Source organism: Caretta caretta, chromosome 2 (assembly GCF_965140235.1).
Source record: "Caretta caretta isolate rCarCar2 chromosome 2, rCarCar1.hap1, whole genome shotgun sequence".
Taxonomy (NCBI): Eukaryota; Metazoa; Chordata; order Testudines; family Cheloniidae; genus Caretta; species Caretta caretta.
Genome location: NC_134207.1, coordinates 160,221,148 through 160,242,973, shown reverse-complemented (window position 1 = coordinate 160,242,973; position 21,826 = coordinate 160,221,148). Strand labels below are relative to the sequence as shown.

The 21,826-nt window shown below is 42.0% G+C and overlaps 1 protein-coding gene across 4 annotated transcripts in view; it reads right to left on the bottom strand.

Annotated features, from left to right (window-relative positions):
- Positions 1-21,826, bottom strand: part of PTPN3 (protein tyrosine phosphatase non-receptor type 3) — a 268,650-nt gene that overhangs the window by 206,517 nt on the left and 40,307 nt on the right. For all 4 annotated transcript variants that reach the window (XM_048839333.2, XM_075125561.1, XM_048839334.2 and 1 more), the window contains exon 2: positions 1,318-1,472. In XM_048839333.2, coding sequence (XP_048695290.1) covers positions 1,318-1,455 — 138 coding nt within the window. In that variant the 5' untranslated portion in view covers positions 1,456-1,472. The remainder of the gene's footprint in view (positions 1-1,317; positions 1,473-21,826) is intronic.

Here is a 21,826-nt window from a genome sequence, read left to right as displayed (position 1 = left end):
GAAGAGTCTCTTCCCTCCCTCATGGCTCTCTCCACCATCTGCAGTAAAAAGTTATCTCCAATACATTCCAAGAATTTGTTAGATAATCTGTGCCCTACTGTATTATTTTTCCAACAGATGTCTGGGTAGTTGAAGTCCCACATCACCACCGAGTCCTGTTCTTTGGGTATTTAGGTAGGACCTTGGTAAAGAAGATCAATAGTTTCAGCCACAGTAATAGGACATTTAATGTTTATTACCTCTGACAAGAAGTTTTAAAAAATTTTAATAGGACACAGCTGATCAGGCTATTTAATTGATTTGTTTTATTACAATACTTTGGCAATTTCCACTAGAAAAAGTCAAGTCAGTTTTAATAATGAGGGTTTTATACCAGTAGCTTGTTACTCTTCAGAGCAGTTTTTTAATAATGCTTTTATTTTTTTTTAAATGGCTAATTGGTTAATTTCCATCAAAAGGGAAAACCTGATTCCCTGCAAATCAAATTGGCTATTGGAATTGGTACATTCACCTTTCATGAAGGTTTTGTGTTATCTTCTCTGGGAGCATATCCCTACTTTAACCAGGCCAAATCTACTCTTCAAATCAAGCTGTAATACAAACCAGAAGGATTCATAATAGCAAACTTCTTCCAAATGCAATATGGTTGAGTTTCAAATTCTCTCTATTTACCCAAAATCAACCCACAGATGTGCAGGAGCCTGACAATGTGAATTGTCCTCTTAAATCATGCTCCTATTCTCCCACCCATCATCTACCTGACACTTGTATAAGAAGGGAGAAAAGGGAAGTTGCCAAGCATCTCGAAAGATGAAAGAGCATTGAAGAAAAAAAGGAAGAGAAGTGGTCATTCCAACTCCTCTAAGAAAGCAAGCACTGACATGGCTGCACCTGCTTATCAGGCACATTCCCTAAAACACCCCTCTTCAGTGTTACCACAAGATAGATAAAAATGGGCTCCCCCAATCAAATTCAGAAGCCTCACTCATTTATCTACAAATGATCATTCACAACGGGTAACATCCAATAAAAACTTAGCTTTATCCAGTTCCCACATCACCCAAGTGATCCATCTCCCGGATACATTCTGCGCGAAATAAGTTTACTACTAACCGATATCAACAGATATTAGAAAGACAGCTGAAATATCAGATTTGCATATTCACTTCATAACCAATGACTATGAAATATCCCATGATAGAAAAGTACATCTTCAATCCCAGATATAAACCATTTGCCTAATAACTCACAGATTTGATCCTCAGATTTTAACCTCAAGTTTTAAGCCAATGTGAAAAAAAAGTCTTCAGAACTTACATTGACTTTGAAGCTTTGTACTGAGCCATCCAAAAAGTGGACACTACAGATGATCTCTGATCGGGTTTTCTCTTTTGGTAGTTCTGATGCTCGTATGTTATTTATCCTCCCACCTAACGCTCGTAACCGGGAGTTCATAACTATTGCTGAATAGCCTGTAAAACAAAAAAATATATTTGGTAAATTCCTTAAGATACACTAAACAGAACAATTTCATCCATACTTTTCAGAGAATCACAGAAACACACAACCCCCCAAAACAAAGCAAGGCCCTGAATTACACAAAAATGTTACACTGGTTTAACTAAAATGTGTTTAAAAAACAACTTAGTTGAGCCTGTGCAGATCCCTTATATAGGCTAATTGTAAAGTAATAAAAGTGAGCTATGCAAGCCAATTGTGATGTGTGTCTATACAGGGGCTTGCACAATTTTTAAACCAACTGTAGTTAAGCCAGTATAAGTTGTTTGGACCAGACTTATGTAATTACCTTAATTTTAAAACAGGAATGTACACTCACTCTACATTACACAAAATGATTGATCTAAGCATTAAGAAAATGACCTTAGAAACTCTTTCTAATAAATTCATTACACATTATGGAAGTATGGTTTGCAGAAACTCTACATTCTCTATACAAGTTTCATTCTACTCATTTAACTATTTTTTTAAAAATAAAATAAAAACTAAGTGAAAGCTTAGAGTTGTGTCACTCTTTCAAACAACATTTTGTTGCAGAAATGCAACAAATGATTATTCTTAAAGTACATGATTATAATTTTTTTATAAGACTGAAAATATAGACTCAGTCAATATGAAGCCAAGATGTTATCACTACAGAGAACGCCCCCCACGCCACCCCCACCTCCAAGATGGAAATAAGGTTTGGTTTCAAAATATTTTTAAAAGATACCCAGAACCCATAGTTTGTACAAACCAAAAAAAAAAAGATACAGCAAGGGAGGGATTAAGAAAGCGGTTACATACACAGAGTCTCTAAATATTTCACTGAAGACAATCAAATCTCTTCACTACATCAGTTTACCAACTGGCAACACAGATTGCAAAACTGACTGTCAACTCACACACCAGATAATGTATAGGTTAATTGCCAACCTTACCAAAGAAAGAAAAAAAGTACTTGTGGCACCTTAGAGACTAACAAATTTATTTGAGCATAAGCTTTCGTAAGCTACAGCTCACTTCATCAGATGCATACAGTAGAAAATACAGTGGGGAGATTTATATACACAGAGAACATGAAACAATGGGTGTTACCATACACACTGTAACGAGTGTGATCACTTAAGGTGAGCTATTACCAGTAGGAGGGGGGCGGGGAGGGCGGCGAAACCAACTTTTTGTAGTGATAATCAAGGTGGGCCATTTCCAGCAGTTGACAAGAACAAAAAAAACTTCAAAAACAGACTCCAAGGAGAGGCTGCTGAATTGGAATTAATTTGCAAACTGGATACAATTAACTTAGGCTTGAATAAAGACTGGGAGTGGATGTGTCATTACACAAAGTAAAACTATTTCCCCACGTTTATTCCCCGCCGCCCCACTGTTCCTCACATGTTCTTGTCTACTTTAAAATAGACTTTAAATTCAAAGCACCGACCTCTTCCACTTGAATTCAGTAACTGGTAGCAGTAGCAGGCTGTCATATTCCATAGACCAGCCATTAGATGTGAAAGAAACACATTTTTTTAGTGTGATTCGCAGCTATTTGCTAGACAGCAGAGGTATTTTGAGACTAAGGAATCCTTGGGTCAATTCCATGTTCTGGAGGGAATATGTTCTACTGTTTACAGACCTGTCTGCCCATGTGCCCCCACTCATCTCTGTGCCCCCCTCTGATCCTATGCCCACTCCCTCTCTTCATATGTCCTCGTCTCCCCTATGCTTTCCAGTCAGGATACCTGTACTCCACCAGGGAGAACACAGAGCACACAAGAGCCTCCGGTTCTCGGTTCTGATGCCTAGTTCCCTTACTGGTGGGAAAAGCGAGGGGGAAAAAAGGCCTGAGCGACCCCAGCAGCCATGGAATGAAGGATGCTCAGTGCAGACAGTCTCTGGAGATTTTAGCTGCCAAATTCTAACAAGCCTCCATTAAGAATAGATTTTCAGAGAGGCTTATAATCTGGTCAAATTTACACCTGTTACTTATCTTTTTGAGCTCTCCATATTAGATGTAATAGAGTAGCATTTTATTAGTGATCAAGGGCTATTAAATTAAATTGGGTAAAACTCAAGGTCCATGTAACTAAAAGCAAGTGTGGTATGGTACATTTATTATAGAAAGAACTGTTTTATAACAAGTAACTGAAAAAATAACCACTAATCTTTACAGAACTAAACTGTACACAGTAGCATGAATAGTCCCATTCTAATTTCACAATGAAATCCTCTCTCTCTCAGTGTGTCTAACAGATTATCTGGATACCCTAAGCAATACTTCAGGCAACTTTGCTAGACTGGTTTGTCCTATCAGAAAATAGCCCCTGAGGATTCTGCAAGCTCCACATCTCCTCTCGTAAATGGTTTCCAAGTTCCTCAAAATCCTTTCACTACCCGCAGGGTATGGCTACATTTGCAGATGTAGAGTGCTGTGAGTTAAACCTGTCTTTGTACAGCGCAGTAGGGAAAGCGCTACAATCTGTCCACACTGACAGCGCACTGGCATGGCCACATTTGTGGCACTTGCAGCGGCATTGGGAGCGGTGCATTGTGGCCAGCTATCCCAGAGAGCAACTCTTCCCATTCTGGCACTGTGACTTATGGGAAGGGGGTGGGAAGTGCGGAGCATTCTGGGTCTTGTCCCAATGCCCCGTGATGTATCAATTCACATCCCAGCATTCCCTTTGCTTCCTTCCACATTTGGCGCTATCTTTCAATGGTTTTTGTACTGAGCTCTCTGTCTTCCCTTTCGGTCTATGGGAATGGAGCCTGAACTGCTGAGGAATATGCTGACAAGTCTCAAGAGCACATCACGTTTGGCAGTTGAGTTATTCCTTATGATCCAAAGTGACAGTGAGGGCACCGACAATGATATCGACTCGAGTAATGATTATGACACGAGTTTGCATTCACGGACATGCTCACCACCATGGAACGCCGCTTTTGAGCTCGGGAAACAAGCACTGAGTGGTGGAATCACATCGTCATGCAAGTCTGGGATGATGAACAGTGGCTACAGAACTTTCAGATGAGAAAAGCCACTTTCATGGGACTGTGTGAGGAGCTTGCCCCCACCCTGCGGCGCAAGGACACGAGATTGAGAGCTGCCCTGATGGTGGAGAAGTGGGTGACTATTGAAATCCGGAAGCTGGCAATTCCAGACAGCTACCAATGGGCTGCTAACCAGTTTGGAGTGGGGAAGTCGACCGCTGGAATCGTGTTGATGCAAGTTTGCAGAGCCATTAATCGCATCCTGCTCAGAAGAACCATGACTCTGGGTAACATGCATGACATTGTGGCTGGCTTTGCACAAATGGGTTTCCCTAACTGCGGAGGGGCGATAGATGGCACGCATATTCCAATTCTGGCACCAGCCCACCTAGCCTCCAAGTATGTTAATCGGAAGGGCTATTTCTCTATGGTTCTCCAGACGCTTGTGGATGGGCGTTTCATTGACATTAATTAATTAATTGACATTAATTAATTGACATTAATGCAGGCTGGCCCGGAAAGGTGCATGACTTACGCATCTTTCGGAACACCGGCCTGTTCAGGAAGCTGCAAGCTGGAACTTTTTTCCCAGACCAGAAGATTACCGTAGGGGAAGTCAATATGCCCATTGTGATCCTTAGAGACTCCGCTTACCCTTGAATGCTGTGGCTCATGAAACCCTACACAGGGAGCCTTGACAGCAGCAAGGAGCGGTTCAACAACAGGCTGAGCCGGTGCAGAGTGACTGTGGAGTGTGCTTTTGGCCGTTTAAAGGGCCGCTGATGCTCTCTGTATGGGAAGCTGGACCTGGCTGATGACAGCATCCCCACTGTTATATCTGCATGCTGTACCCTCCATAACATTTGTGAAGGGAAGGGTGAAAGATTCACTCAGGCATGGAACTCGGAGGTTCAACACCTGGAGGCTGAATTTGAACAGCCAGAGAACAGGGCTATTAGAGGGGCCCAGCGTGGGGCTGCAAGGATTAGGGATGTCTTGAGGGAGCAATTTGAGGCTGAAAGCCACCAATAACGTGTGGTGCCCTGCACGGGAGTGAAATGCCGTGGTTCCAATGTTAGTAGGAATCTGTGTTTGTTACAATGACTTGCAGTGCCTGTTTCCTTCCTGGGCTAAGGTATCTTTTATTTTATGCAATAATAAAGAATGTTTTCAAAGCCAAAAAATCCATTTATTGAAAAGAGAGACAACTGCTTGGGAAACAGAAAGGGCAAGGGGGTGGGGAACAGTACAATCACAGATCTGCGCATGTCCTGTCTGGAGTGCTGCGCAATGAGTGCTGCACTTCAGGATGGCTGTACTGCATGGTGATGGGGATTGAGGGCAGTGGGTAAGGGTCTTAGTTTTCAGGGCTGGGTGGTGAAGCTACAGGTGTTGGAGGCAGCTGGTGGTGGTAAGAACCCTAATGGTGGGGGGAAAGTGTGTTGGAGGTGACATGGGGGCACAACGGCTGCAGGGGGCATGGTAGTGCTCCGCCTGCATGGCTACGAGCATCTGTATCAAGTCCGCTTGGCTCTTCATGATGCTTAGCAGCCACACATTGCTTTGGTGCCGGCGATCCACATTCTGCTGGCGGACCCTCCTTTCACTCTCCCGCCACTCCTGAACTTTTTGATTTTCATTACTTGAATGCTGCATTACTTCATGCAACATGTCTTCCTTGCTTCTACGTGGCCTCTTTCTGATTCTTTGGTGTCTTTCAGACGGTAATAACACGGATGGCTGAGATCTCAAGGTTGCATCTGTAAAAGCAAAATGCAACACTTAACAGAGGCAACATTGTTCACAGAGAGAGTTATGATTCCCCCGTACTTAAGGAAAGCAAGCACAGTCTACACACTAGCATAATTTGCCTGTCCCAAAGCAAGTACACACAACTCATGGGAGCCCCAAAATCGTGAGTAAGCACAGGGTCAAGCGTGACTGATTGTTTCATGGCTGTACTATCCTCTGGGTTTCTGTGCCTTGGGGAGAGCCAACAGCAGCAAGGGACTCCTATACTGAATACTGTCCCCACATTTTCCACAGGAGTTCGTCCTGGAAGATATCTCGCTGCTGAGGGTGACCTGGGAAGCAAGGGAGGGTAGTCTACTGCAATGTGGTTTCCGCCCTGGCCCATATGCTCCTTGCCTGTGTGCAGCAATGATCCCCCAGCCCCTCACAGCAGAGTGGCGTGGACAAGTTAGCCTGACTGGGACAAGAACCACAGTGGCTCTCCCAAGAAACCTGCGCAAGCGCATTGCCTAAGTTCTGAGTGAGACCTTTGAAGAGATCACAGAGGCTGATTACCGCAATGTGATAGAGCACATCAAGGTATGCATGCAGCCCTAACCCTCCTCTCCCCAAGAGCCCGCACCGAATAACTTCCTTCCCAAAATAAAAGCCGCTTACCGGGAACCTCCTCTGGTGTTTGTCCTTCCCCAAGCACCGGCCGCCGCAACTGGCTACCTTCCTCCTCGCTTGAGGACAGCTCCTGGCTGCATCCATCTCGGGATTCCGGGGTGTCTTTCTCCGCCTCAGCACCCTCACTCCTGCTTTGCTCCTCTTTCTCCTGCCTTGTTGAACTGGGCTCTGAAGTCTCCATGGTGGCACTCGGAGTGGAGGTGGAGTCGCCCCCAAGTATCATGTGCAGCTCTTTGTAGAAATGGCAGGTCACAGGGGCAGCACCGGCATGTCTGTTTGCCTCGCAGGCTTTGTGGTAGGCATTCCACAATTCCTTCACTTTAATCCTGCACTGCAGTGCATCGCGGTCATGGCCCCCTTCCATCATGTCACTTGATATCTGCCCAAAGATTTCGTAATTCCTACAACTGGAGCGCAGCTGGGACTGGACAGCTTCCTTCCCCCCCAAACACTGATGAGGTCCAGCAACTCACCACTGCTCCATACTTGGGCTCGCCTGACGAGTGGAAGCATGGTCACCTGGAAAGATTCACTGAGAGCACTCCAAGCCAGGCTGAGCAAACAGGAAGGGATTTTTCAAAATTCCCAGAGAATTTGAAGGGCAGGTCTGACGGTTGGTCACCTGAGGGCAGGGCAGTAGAGTTCAAGGTGATGACCAGAGTGGCTAGCACAGGCATCACAGGACACTTCTGGAGGCCAATCAGAGCGCACTATAGAACCAGACCGTCCACACTGGCGCCATGGCTGTCCAGCGGGGGTGCAAACATTATTCCACTTGCTGAGTGGAGTATCAGCAGTGATGTATCCGCGGAGTCAGAGCACTCTACATGCCTTGCCAGTGTGGACGGGTAGTGAACTAGTGCGCTCAGGGCTCCTTTGTTGCGCTATAACTCGCAAGTGTAACCAAGGCCTCAGTAATTTGTAGCTCACCCTCTGAGCCGGAGGCCAAATTCCTACTGAACCTTGCCACCAAGGAAAGTTTGTCAGAGATGGCATTAGAACGGACATTTTTGTGTAGGATGACAGTGAAATGTCATGACTAAATTTTCCATAATATAGCTAGAATTCTGAATGCCATCAAAGAGAATGTATAATGTGTCTTATGATCACTGAACTTTCAGGTGTCTCCTCAAAAGAATCTGAACGAGCTTTTTCTATGCCACAAACCCATTAGTCACACTTCTTAAAGTATTTATAGAAGGTCTCTAGCAATTACAGGTGACACCTGTTTGGCTGCTCTATTTTGCCATTATGTATATAACATACATTTTTGTGAGGTGCTTATAGTTAAGACAGATAAATTTATACTCTGCCTAACACTTTATGTTATATTTATTAGGGGGATCATATGCTGAATCCTCCAAATAATAAAACTGGGAAATTCAGCACAAGTAATATAAAGAATAACCAATTTGCACCGGGCTCATGAACCAAAAAATTCAAAATCCTTGAAGTCTATAATCACACACAGTCTTATGTACCAGCCAAATTAGTTCTGTGGAATCTATTCTATGTACATGTATAAAATATTCATGGACATGTACTCAATTTCTTATACACTTTTTTCCTATGACAGATTACTGAGGGACATTTCACCATCTCTGGTGGATTCCCTCATCTTTCCACATAGAATATGTTTACAATGAACAAACAAACAGGGCTGTACACAATATGAATTTGATTTTTATAAAAATAGGGCTCAGTTATTGAAATGTCATAATGGATTAGAGCAACAATCCCTCACATCCAGTATCATGGATGCAACACCAGATGGTTCACGAAAAGGTGCAAGAATGCTGGCATTGACAGTTATAAAACAACAGTCCACTGGGGAAGTTTCTTCTTAACCTCCTCTGAGCTTGTGTTATGCTTTAAAGCATGAAGGTTTATATCCTTTATCTTATCTAATATAACAGTGCATGTGCTCGTTATCCATTTAAGAAGGGTTATTTTTTAATCCTGAATTCTTGGAATCAATGATACCTCCAGCCAATGAGTTCCAAACACTAATGGCATAATGTAAACAAAGCATTTCCTTTTATTAATTTTAAGTTGTTAGGGGTTTTTTTTCCCTGCAAGTTCCTCTCCTTCCCCCTTTCCCTCCCTGAAAACAGCTCTTTTGAAAATATTTTTCTGCCTTTAGAATACTTTTATTTTTCATCCTTCTGGAATAAACTAAACAGATTTATATTATTATGTAAGCAGTTTTCTTTGCCTCACTCCTCCATAAATTATAACAATGTGAGACTGTTACAGATAGTATCCTTCACTCTACTCCAAATTAGAGGGATAGGAATGTTTATTTTCAAATTCTACAACTAGCTAAATATCCTCTTTGCACTTTAATGCAAATAAGCATGCCTTTGAGATTTCTACTGCTGGAATCAGAAAGAGGGCTCAGGTCAAGTTTTGACACTGGCCTATTGAAATATGGAGTAAAGCTGAAAAGTTCCATAGAGATGTCAAAACTGAAGATGACTGGAGTTTCATCCAGTTTCAAGACAGGTAACTTTAGAGCACTTATTACATTTGAAAAATAAAATGGAAACAGAAACCAAGATCAATTGAAAGCAGTAATCTTGTTTTTCAAATATAATTCAGTTGAACACCACATTGCTCATATTTACTGGGCAAGAGCTATGCATTATATACTTTAAAAAATTCTGATTCATCAGGTTGTCACCTTAAGCCCCTTAAACTCTGTTCTCATCCCTAGTTATTAGGCATTACTCACATATATCAAGAGCCATATCTACCAGTGACACACCTTTATGGGAAAATATTTTTCCAGCCAGAACCAGACAACAGAAGCCTACAATTTTAAAAAAAGTTTTTTTAAACAAGCACCTATGAAAATGGAGATCAAATTTGGTTCCTGTAAGGAAGTATTAACATGCCCCTTTACACCTCACCTTCAAACCGAAATTGCAGACTGGAAGTTTGTCCACTAATTACATAAAATCCAAGTCTGAAATTCGATAGCAAAACCCTTTGTCACATACAACCCAAAATTTGTTGCTTACCCACTGGCATTATATTCTCTGAAAACTTTTTCTGATAAATACAGGACGCAATCCAACCAGTATTAATTTTAAAATCTATAGCACCAGAAACGTAAATTGTCGTGGTATTCAATTCTTCAAGCAAATCAACAGGTCACAAACAGTGCTTAATTTGTAATGAAAGATGCCAGGGCTCAAGCAAGTTTTTTACATTCATAACTGACACAGCAAGCACAGAGGTGCTGTGGATGTGAACGGTAGATGTGCTGTGGATGTGAACTGCCAAGCCTAGAGGTGGCAGGCCGCAGCCCTGGCAAGCCCTCGAACTAATTAAGCTCTGGTCACAAATATACCAATACATTAAAATTAAAGATTTAATTACAAGGACTTTATATATCACATCATAATCTGACCATAGATTGGTTCAAAACTGCCAGAGTGGCCAGTATATTTCCTTAAAGAGGGAGGCACAGCTCAGTGGTTTGAGCATTGGCCTGCTAAACCCAGGATTGTGAGTTCAATCCTTGAGGGGGCCATTTAGGGATCTGGGGCAAAAATTGGGGATTGGTCCTACTTTGAGCAGTAGGTTGGACTAGATGATCTCCTGAGGTTCCTTCCCACCCTGATATTCTATGATTCTATATTGGATTAACAGAACATGAAAGAACCTGCAGCAGATATACCCAAAACTGCAGTGTAAAGAATAGAAGATTTGTTGTTTCAAGTATCCTCTTGCTTAAATGAGGATAAAGATGGAAATTTCTATGATCTCAAAATTGTAGCTAAAAATATTACAATCACGATTCCTATGAAGGAATATAGTTTTGCAAATACAACAAAACCATTCACATTTCTTGAAATAAGCATTTTAAGATGAACGTAAGAAATTCAGATTTAGCTCTCATATTTGGTTCCAATGGCCAAAGGCAGGTGAAATATTTCAACATATGGCAATTGTCTTGTCATATAAATTATGAGTAATCACAGTATAAGCATCTCGGGATAACCATGGGTCACCGTAAAATGTAGGATCTAGGGTAGGGGTTCAACCACTTCCACAATCACCAAAATGATGCACTTTAAAAAAAACAAAAAACCTATATTAGTGTAATTTCATTAAGGTTAATATATAAAACCTAAGCTAAGTCCCTAAAACACAATAAACTTTAATAATAGTCAACACTATACCTTCGTTTCACTATTTAAGGTAATTTACAAAAAATAATATATTTGCAAAAATTTTAATCAGCCAAAATATTTAGTAAAGCCAATGAAACAGATTTTTGTTAGTCTTCTTCCAATCTTTCTCCAATATTCAATGAAAATTAATTATATGCCTTTTTTCTCTAACATTTTATTCTGCTGAAGTTCATTCATAAATTGGGCTTCAAAGTAGACTTTAATAATGATTATATCTTTAACAAGACTAGATTTAAATATACATTTAAATATTGATGCTTTTGAGTACATTACATTTTGTAGACACTTAGAGCCCTTCTAGGAAGTCATTTTAACAAATATGCTTCCCTACACTAACTTCTATAAAATTGTATTGCGTGAACCTTATATTTACTAGAGCATTATTTACCTTGTATTAAAAAGCAAAAGTAAAATAAAACCAAATAGGCTGCAAAATCGTATCTCATTGCTTTTCCCAGGTCTTGAAATCAAGAACGTGTGTACTTTGCAGTAATCATTTGTCTAAGGAGAAAACCAAGCTTTAAACCTCAAGTCTAGAGGGCAAAAACACCACCCACCAAACCCACAGCTGACCTGCTCAAACTGCATATAACAATATCAGAAATTACAACTTGCTTGCAAGTCTTAATCTGCACTTTATTTCAAGGTATCCTAAATATTGCATTGAAGCCTTCCAGTGCTAAACTTGTATTGCAAATTTCATTTAAGGGAAACTTTATGATTTTACTGAGTGCTGAGTTCAAATTAATAACTGAGCGGCAAAGACGCATGGACTAAGGGGGGGGGGGAGAGGAAAAAAAATCTAAATCTTAGGCAATGTCTACACTACAAATGGGGATGTTATTTGCAACTAGTGTAGACTGGATTGTTTAGCCACAACAAATCCTGGGTCTTGGCAGGGAAAAGAGATTTTCCCAAGGTCACCCAGTAGACCAGTAGCAGAACTGGGAATAGAACTCCGTTATTGTCCTACTCCAATGCCCTATTAGGCCACAGTGCCTAATTAAGCACTCCAAAGTTAGAAAATGCCAGAATTCCTGTGCAATATTAATTCCATGCCACCACCACCCCTTGTGCATATACATTATTATACAGTCTTTAAATGATTATATATTATTTTTCCCTACAGCAGAGATTCTCAACCTTTTTCTTTCTGAAGCCCCCCCAGCATGCTATAAAAACTCCACAGATCGCCTGTGCCACAACAACTGTTTTTCTGCATATCCAGTAGATTAAAAGACAGGGCTAGCACTGGGGGTAGCAAGCAGGGCAATTGCCAGGGGCCCCACGCCACTTGGGGCCCCACAAAGCTAAGTTGCTCAGGCTTTGCCTTCAGCCCAGAGCGGTAGGTGTCAGGCTTCAGCCCTGGGCCCCACTGAGTCTAACACTTGCCCTGCTCTCTGGCTTATTTTGGCGGACCCCCAGAAACATGCTTGTGGCCCCTCAGTGAGTCCTGGACTCATGGTTGAGAACCACTGGACGAGATCAGTCGTTCTCAACCACGGATCTGGGGTCCCCTATGGGGCCTCAAGCAGGTTTCAGGGGGGCCTCCGAGGGGGGCCAGCATTAGACTTGCTGAGGCCCAGGGCAGAAAGCCAAATCCCCATTGCATGGGTCTGAAGCCCAGGTCCCTGAGCCCCGCCATCTGGGGCTGAAGCTGAAGCCTGAGCAACGTAGATTCGTGGGGGCCCCTGAGGCATGGGTCCCAGGCAATTGCCCTGCTTGCTACCCGCTAACGCCAACCCTAGCTTTTATATGCAGAAAAGCAGTTATTGTGACATAGGTGGGCTGTGGAGTTTTTATAGGACGTTGGGGGGGGGGGGGGGGCTCGAAGGAAAAGGTTGAGAACCTCTGCTATAGGGAAAAAATTATATATACTCATTTAAAGACTGAATCATAATGTATATGCACAAGGGGTGGTGGTGTGGAATTAATATTGCACAGGAATTCTGGCATTTTCTAATTTTGGAGCGCTTAACTAGGCACTGTGGCCTAATAGGGCATTGGAGTCGGACGATAACGGAGTTCTATTCCCAGTTCTGCCACTGGTCTGCTGGGTGACCTTGGGAAAATCACTTCCCCTCTGTGCATCTCAGTTTCCCCACCTGTAAAACGGGGATAATGATACTGACCTCCTTTGTGAAGAGCTTTAAGATCTACAGATGAAAAGAGCTAAATGAGTCAGTTATTATTAACTTGGCAACGTCAAGATTTTTTAAAAAATGTTTTTGCAACATTAACATTTCAAGTATAAGTCTCATTCTGCCAAATTCCAATTATACTCTCTATGCCACAAGTATCTTAACTTATGTCTGTTCTAATTATTGTAGTTCATCTTGCCTGGAAAGAAAGTTCAGTACTTTTCCCCTGTAATCATTATCTGAGAAACATTTATATTGTTAGTCTTGTGTTAGCAAGTGCAAATAATGTTTGTAAATATTATAAAACTGGCATCTTCACATTTTTTTGTCTAACAGAAATCTGTCAGCGTAAAAGTGTTATCTACCGTACTGTAGTATTGAAATTAGGAGGTTCTGCTATTTTTAGTTGTTATAAAACTTTAACCATAAAAATTAAAATTGTTTGACATACTGATTTTTACTCCACCCGCAGGCGCCACCCCTGCAGCTCCCATTTACTGTGATTCCCAGCCAATGGGAGCTGCGGAGCTAGAGCTCGGGGTGGGGCGGGGCGGGGCAGGGCACAGAGCAGTCTGCCGCGCCTCCGCCTACGAGCAGCCAGGACAGGTCGCTGCTTGCAGGGAGCTGCCCAAGGTGAGCGCCCCCTGGATCCGGCACCCCACACCTCCTCTCATGCCCCATCCCACTGCCCCAAGCCCACTCCTGCAGCCAAACTCCCTCCTGAGCCCCAACCCACTGCCCCGAGCCCACTCCCGCATCCAAACTCCCTCTCAGAGCCGTGCTCCACACCACCTCCCACGCCTCAACCCTCTGCAGGCCCCGCGCCAATCAGACTATAAACCAGAATTTCAGTGAAGATCAGAAATGCCAGTTTATAGAGCTTTCCGGTTGGTGAAGTGCTGGATAAAACAGCTTTTACTGTATAGGAGTATCTCATTCAAGCCAGTAGAACTACTAATGTGCCTAAAGTTATTCATGTCTTTGCAAGATCAGGGCTTTAGACTGCAGCTAATAGTAAAGTATAAGCCTAATTAGGATCTACAGCCTCAGTTTTTAAAACATCAACCATCCTTTTTCTTCTGAGGCCCCCCCACATACCACCTATGCTACAACAACTGGTTTTCTACATATAAAAGCCAGGGTTGGCATTAGAGGTTAGCAAGCAGGGCAACTGCCTGGTGCCCCTCTGGGGCCCCCAAGAAGCTACATTGCTCAGGCTTCAGCCCCAGATGGCGGGGCTCAGTGACCTGGGCTTCAGCCCCATGAGATGGGGCTTCGGCTTTCTGCCCTGGGTCCCAGCGAGTCTAATGCTGGCCCTGCTTGCAGGCCCCCCTGAAACCTGCTAGAGGCCCAGACCCCTGGTTGAGAACCACTGCCCTACAGGACTCCTGGCTCATTTAGTGCACAGGATGGATAGCGCTCACTTAATGGGTACTTATTCAGTATTTCTTTTATCCCTAATCATTCAAATTGTGGCTCCAGGCCCTGCTTACTACACATCTCCAAACCCTGCACTGAATACAGAATTCATTTTTTCATAGGCTTTTCTATTATATTCATTACGATGGGTTTTTACATGGGGTATCAGCAGGGTTGGGAACTTTAGATTCATTGCCAGACATCCACCACTTCAGAGAACAGTAGCTGGTAAACTAATATGCTTTTTATCCCCTGTGGACCAACCACCAGAGAGGAGGAAGAGCCACTGTCATTGGTTTCATAGCTATTTGCTAGACAGTACAAGTATGTCCAGACTCAGAAATCCTGAGTCCTAGCCAAGGAGGAAAGTCCTGAGCTCTGGAGGGGAGAGTACTTATACATTCTTCTGCCCATCTCCTCCTCCACAACCAGCCTGCCCTATTCTGCCTCTACAATGTCACCGCACAGCCTATTCTTTTACTCCTATCTCCCTACCCAAACTGGCCATGTCCCGCTCTGCTCCTATCCATTCCCACACTTCCGCTTTCTTCTGCATTTGAGTCAGCTGCACTGTACTGCTTGTGGGAACACTCAGGCATAGGAGAGTCTCATTTCCAGGGACTGGCTCCACAGCAGCCTCCAAAAGGCAGGAAGAGGAACTGAACTTTACTTTCAGTTAATCTCCTACAGCTCTGGGCTACAGCATGATCAGTGCAGATGGAATCTTTGGAGAATTTAGCAGCAAGCCTGTAACAAACTTCTAATGAGCACATGCAAACACAATTTTCAGCAGCCTATAACTGTCTGATTTGGTGGATTCTCAAAGGGACGACAAAGTGCATCTCTCTGACCCCAGAATGGTTCCCCCTCCCCACCAAATTTCAAGTCCCTGCTCCAAACCATGGATGCACCAGAGTTTCCTAATTAAACAGTCGTAAGAATTTTTTAACGTTGGAGAAACAAATGTATTTTCCCAAACATCTTCACAGACAGCTGAATTATATCCTTTATCATCTCATTTTCTCAATTGTTTTTTGAAAATACTTTGACACTTAGTACCATCTTTCCATTTCCAATTCTCATTCTTTCCTCTACATAATAAACATTTTTGGTGTAGCTGGCAGAAAAGCCCTAAGAGTTAAAGTTTGAAAAGTTATAAGCAATTGAAAACAGGATCTTATAATGGAAAGTGTTAGGCAACCTTAACTACAGGCTTCACTGCCAGCTCTACCAATAATGTTTATTATGTAGAGGAAAAAATGGGAATTGGAGATGGAATGATGGTACTACATTTCCAAGTATTTTCAAAAATCAATAGAGAAAATGACATAATGAAGTATATAGGACAAAGAATAAAAATCCAAGGGAAGACTACAGCAATGTCTACTCCAATTTCTGAGCACTAGCAAGAATGGAAAAAAAAATCAAATCACATTATTGGTACTGGACAACTTAAGCGATTTGAATTCATCATAGGGTAGAACAGAATCACAGAATACAGAAATAAAGAACAAACCTATACTGCTTCTTTTTCCAGGCAACTCAAATACTGTAAGCTAAAAAAGGCTCAAAATGGAAGTGGAATATGGATCTTCACACATTTCACTTACTGCTTTTTTTTCTTTTTTATTTTTTTTTTTGGAGGGGGGGAAGGAGCACTACAGTTTTTCTACCCAATTTTTTTTTTAAAACAATCTATATGATTTGTTATTTATTTTGAAAAAATTATTTTAATAATCACATCTTAAAACAATATTCACTATAATGATGGCTGGTTGCCCTGTTTCCTGTACTGTATGAATTGAAGAATTCAGGAACTCTATGGCTTCCTTTATAGCCCTCTTCAACTTTAAACAAAGCCATGGTGTAAAATAAACACATCTGGCAACCATAGATCAAAAAGTTACAAGATCTGCTACTCTGATTTCTCTCTTAAAAACAATGCATCCTCTGTTTCCTACTGATATGTGTTTTGTATGAACTGCAGTAGGAAACTGCAGATCAATATCAAAAAGTTTATCATCCTCAGCTGGATATCATTTTAAGTTATCAGCACTGAGAACTGGAAGAGCAAGAAAAGAACATGCAAGCTAAATGGCAGCCTTAACCAGAGTATCTCTCACATACTGCTTCAGGAGCAATTTTTTTTTAAAAAAAAGAGGGTTACATAGCTATTTTATTACAATTCTGACCAGTACCTGCTACTAGGGAAAATCATACAAGAAGATTATGAAGACTATTCAGCTACTTCACTAACCTTACATAATTTAATTACATAATTACCCACTAATTTCTCCCCACACTTGCATTGTTCAATTGATGTAAACTGATCTCATTCCTTTAAATTACATCTAATGAAATATAGGGTTTCCAAGTACCACGAAACAAGCAAGCTCTACTGAACTTTACTAATATACTTAAGACACAAAGCACTAACATTTTTGGAAACTACTCGGCACTAGTGTAAACTTTCATCCAACTAATGAATCCTGATGTCCACATAACAAAAGAGGGGCAATGAAACTGCACTGTAAAGTATGAAAACAAAGCCTTTGATCATTTGTATTACATTAACTTAATTGTTAATACAGTTCATGCTAATTAAATGGAAATTTAATTATCAGTATTACTTATAGTTTTAGCCAGGGGAGAGGAAGAACAAATAGAGAAAACTAATGACCATAATAATGTAAAAGCACAATATACACACTACATTTACTCTGAGGGGTGATTCTGTTACATACTTTGAAACAACATATTTTTCAATATACATACTGTGATGAATGCAAAAAAAAAGGGGAGGAGTCATTTAAAAAAAACAGAAAACTCATGTTCCACCCTGTCAGAAACCATTCATGCTGTAAGCCAGTGTTCTGGAAACTCACAATTCTTGTTATTTCAACCACTACTAGTAATAAGCAATAACGCCTAAAAATATCAAATACAGAAAATACATAAAAATGGCAATCACTAGTTCCAAGCAAGAATTTTACAGAAGAAAAACCTTTTGAAACCTATTTCCCAGGTCAACAGTTAGCTGTCACTACTACTCATTACTCTGAATCTCTTCCTTCATGCTCCACTGTGCCAGATTATACAAAACTTCCTAAGAACAATAAAGACAACAACAAACCAACAAAAATCCAAACCACACATCCCAAACACTGAACATTTCTTCATCTGTTTCACCAACTTTATAAAAGGCCATAAAGACACTACAGACAGGAACAAAATCAACTGAGCAGTATGTCCAGAATACATTACTGTAGTGAGTAGCATATGAAATGAAAAAAACCTTCACTTCTTTGGAAGCACCTGCAACCTAACTGTTGCTTCACTTACTGTGAATCAGTTCCGAAAGGCCTTCCACAGAAAGTGAAATAAATTCATGCATCACATTTCTCACTAACGTATGCTGTCCACTGACTTTGATGGCAACAGACGCAAATTACAATCTGATTTAAAAATAGTTTTATATTATACTATATCAAAATAACCAGTTTTAGTATTTCACTACTCTTTCATGTCAAAACTACCTCAGAAATAAAATTTAAGGTCAGCTGACAGCTAATAAATGCTACATTCTTTTTATTAATACAGCTGTTTTGTGTCCTGCTGCTCATGGAAGCAGTAAAGAATAAAACAGCTAACCTCTGTCTACAACTATGGTACAATAGATTTAGCATAAGGCTGACAATTTGATGGCAGGGGGTGTGTTCCTGATGCCATTATTGCTGACTAAGTCACCTTCAAAATGTCAATTTATCTCGCTCTTCTAAAGAGGGTAGAAAGAAGTTAGAGCATAACTATGGTATGTTAAGTGCAATATTACACCCATTTTGCAGATGGGGAAACTGAGGCACAGAGGTGGTGTGTTTTAATATTGGGTCTCTATATGCATGTTGCGTGCAGTGTGGGAAGTTGAAAGTCACCAAAAACAAATTGCCTCAACTACTGGCCTCCTTGCAACAAGCTTGAAATGGCTAGGAAAAATAGTAAAAAAGAATAAAAATAGTAATAGGTACAAAATCAAAGGGAACACACAAGTTAAAGCTTGATTGGTCGTGTCAGCAACATTACATTTGACTAGCTGTTTTTTGTTGGGGGTTTTTTGTATACTATTCCAATTATTGCCTTTAAAAATAATTCAGCGTCTTTGGAGGAAGGTAACTATAGTAAAATATATGTAGCCCGGCAAGCAAATAAACTAATGAGTAGTCATTGCAATAGAAGGCATTACTTCCTACAATATGGATTGTATGTAAGCAGCTGTAGCACTATATCTACTGAATGCTGGTCAAATTCTTTTTAAAGTCTATTTTAAAGGATAGGGAAATTGCTATTGATGAATGGATCATTTCTACCTGGCTAGCTTGTTGGCTTGCAGGTAACCAAATGAGGCACCTACTCTGTGGCTGTGTTATTTATTTATAGCATACTTGAGCAAGGATTTCTGTTAAAAAAGAACCAAAGAGAGTTTATATATCTTTCACCCACTAGCCCTGTAACATGCAATAGTGACTAGCACTAGTTTACATTTCCTTTTGAAAAAAAAAATCTTAATCTTCAACTTCAAGGCCATAAGACCATCCAGTGTTAGCTTTGCATTAATGAAAAATGGAAATTCCATCTCAACCGAAAGGATACATTTCTCTTCTCCTTGACAAGAAGCTAAAATTTACCAATTGACAAGCACATTTCATTCCTGAATGGCTACAGTTTAGCGGTGGATAAAGTAACTGGTCATGCTTCAGTATCTATCCATCTATAGTTTGCGAAGCACATTGTGGTCCCTTCTGAGTGAAAGGTGCCATACATATAAAAGTAATATGAACAAATTCAGAAATTCAACACAAGACTGATACTTGCAGACCATCCTTGTTCAGTTTCCAATTCTGTACAATTTTGTGTTTTCAGTAAAATGAACACAAGCTGTAAAATATTCATACAGACCCAAAATTCCTAAGAGCACAGAGGTGCAGGAATCTGCAATTGGTACAGGTTCATATGTAATTTTCAGACATAACACAAAGCAGATAGTTGTTACGCCCACACTAAAATTTTACATAGGATAAATGCTACATGGTCCCCTCATATTTATCAGTATGACGCCTTGACAGTTACACAATTGAATATCATTAAGTCTTCCATTAGCAGAACTATAGAATAAAATTGCATATCAGCTCTTTAGTCTTGTGAAGGGTAACCAATTCCAGGCCAAAGTTTATAAATTATTTTGATTTGTCCATTGTTCTGGGGATTTCTGGAGCAGACAAACAACCACAAAGACAGACAGCAACTACAAAGACTGATGCCCAACATCAAGAAGTTGCACAGATGAAGGTCTAGTGAGAAAGACAGGAACACTACGCTCCTGAAAGTTCAAACTGGAAAATTCCCATAGTGCGTACACATTAAGACATATTTATGCTCTAGACTGGGAACACAATAGAAAAGCTTCACACCAAAAGTTTTGGTCTAACATTAGAAACAAACAAGTTCAATTCTCTACTACTGTTGAGATTTTAATCAGTGGTCACTATATCTGGAGCCTGTTTCTTAATGAACTCCAGGACTGTGCAGCATCCCAGACTTAAGAGAATGAAAAGGCCAGCATGTATTTTCTCCTTCAACAAATAACTAATGTTTTAGTGGGAGGAATGACTCCTATCAGAGAGTCTGAAATTTCAGAAAAATGATGATCTTGTGAGGGATTTGGTTCCGGTAAAATCTTTTTGATTGCCATTAAAGATCAAATCATATTGTTTTTCTTGCACCCAATCTTTTCTTTAGACTAGAAAAACAAATTCAATCTTGATAGGATTGTTTTCCACATCACTGCTTAAAATATTTTGAATCCATTTATCCTAAAAAGGCCATTAAAGTTCTCCCCTTCAGACACCGTAGTCTGCAGTGGCAGAGTGCCTCCACCCCACAGAAGGCAGAACAATGGCAGTAGAAATTTTGCAGTTAGCCACAAGATACTTCTTTTGAAAGAGATAGGGAGCAGAGTGGGCTGAGAACAATTATTCTTTTAATAGGAGAGGAAAGGGCAAAACAGAGCGCCCAAATAACTAAATTGGAGGGAGAAGACGGTATTACTTAGTTATGTAAGTGTGAGGTGTTTGGGTTTGGCTATGTCACTACAGCGCCATCCCTAGACATTGTGATGCCCTACGCAGCCCCCACACTGGCCTCCACAGGGGGGTGGGGGGAGGAATTGGCTGCACCCAAGGTCTGTGAAGGGCAGGAGCAGACTTGGGGGCAGGGGGGAACCGCCCCCCAGCACGAGCTGGCAAAGTGGGTTGGGGCCAGGTCGCTCCACTTCCTGCTGCCTGGTGATTGCAGGGCGGGCCTGACCCCGCACTCATGGGGCAGCGGGAAGTGGAGTGACCTGGCCCCAGCCCTCTCCACTCTGCTCCCCTAGCTCCCAGCCCAAAACTCACCAGCAGCACAGAGCAAGCTGGGGCCGAGTCGCTCCACTTCCTGCCGCCTGGTGAGTGCAGGCCGCGCCCGACCCCTGGTGCAGTCCCCCAAGATGTAGCTCAGGTGAAGGGGTAGAGCGGGGACAGGGCTGGGGCGGAGCAGGGGTGGGAAGAGGCAGGGCGGAGCAGGGGCTGGGGGGAAGGGGTGGAGTGGGAGCAGCGCGGGAGTGGGGGAAGCTTTCCTGGCTGGCTCAGCAGGTCAGGGGATCGGGCTGGCCACTGGATCAGCACGCAGCTGCGTAGGGCACCAGGAAATTTGGGGCAATTTGGTGCACCATATTTTCTGGTGCCCTATGCAGCTGCATAGTTTGCGTATGAGTAAGGAGTACCCTGTGTCACTAGCAGCTGTGGGGGTGAAACCACAGTTCCCTCCAGACAACAGTGAGGCTGTGCCTAGCTCAGTGTTTCTCAAATGCAGCCAACAGGGGCTTTTCATGCAGTCAAGACAGCCTCCTGGGCGGTGATGGGAAGGGCAAAGCATCGGCCCCTACCCTTCCCTCCTTGTTGCTCCTGGATGCGCCGCTCTGCACCACCTCTGGAGAGAGGTGAGGCACAATGCTGCAGGAGCAAGGTGAGTTCTTGACCCACACTGGGGGAGGGGGTGTGGACGGCAGGCTCCAGCAGCGGCAGGACTTCAGGAACCTGGCCGTGCAGCCCCAGACTCCAACCG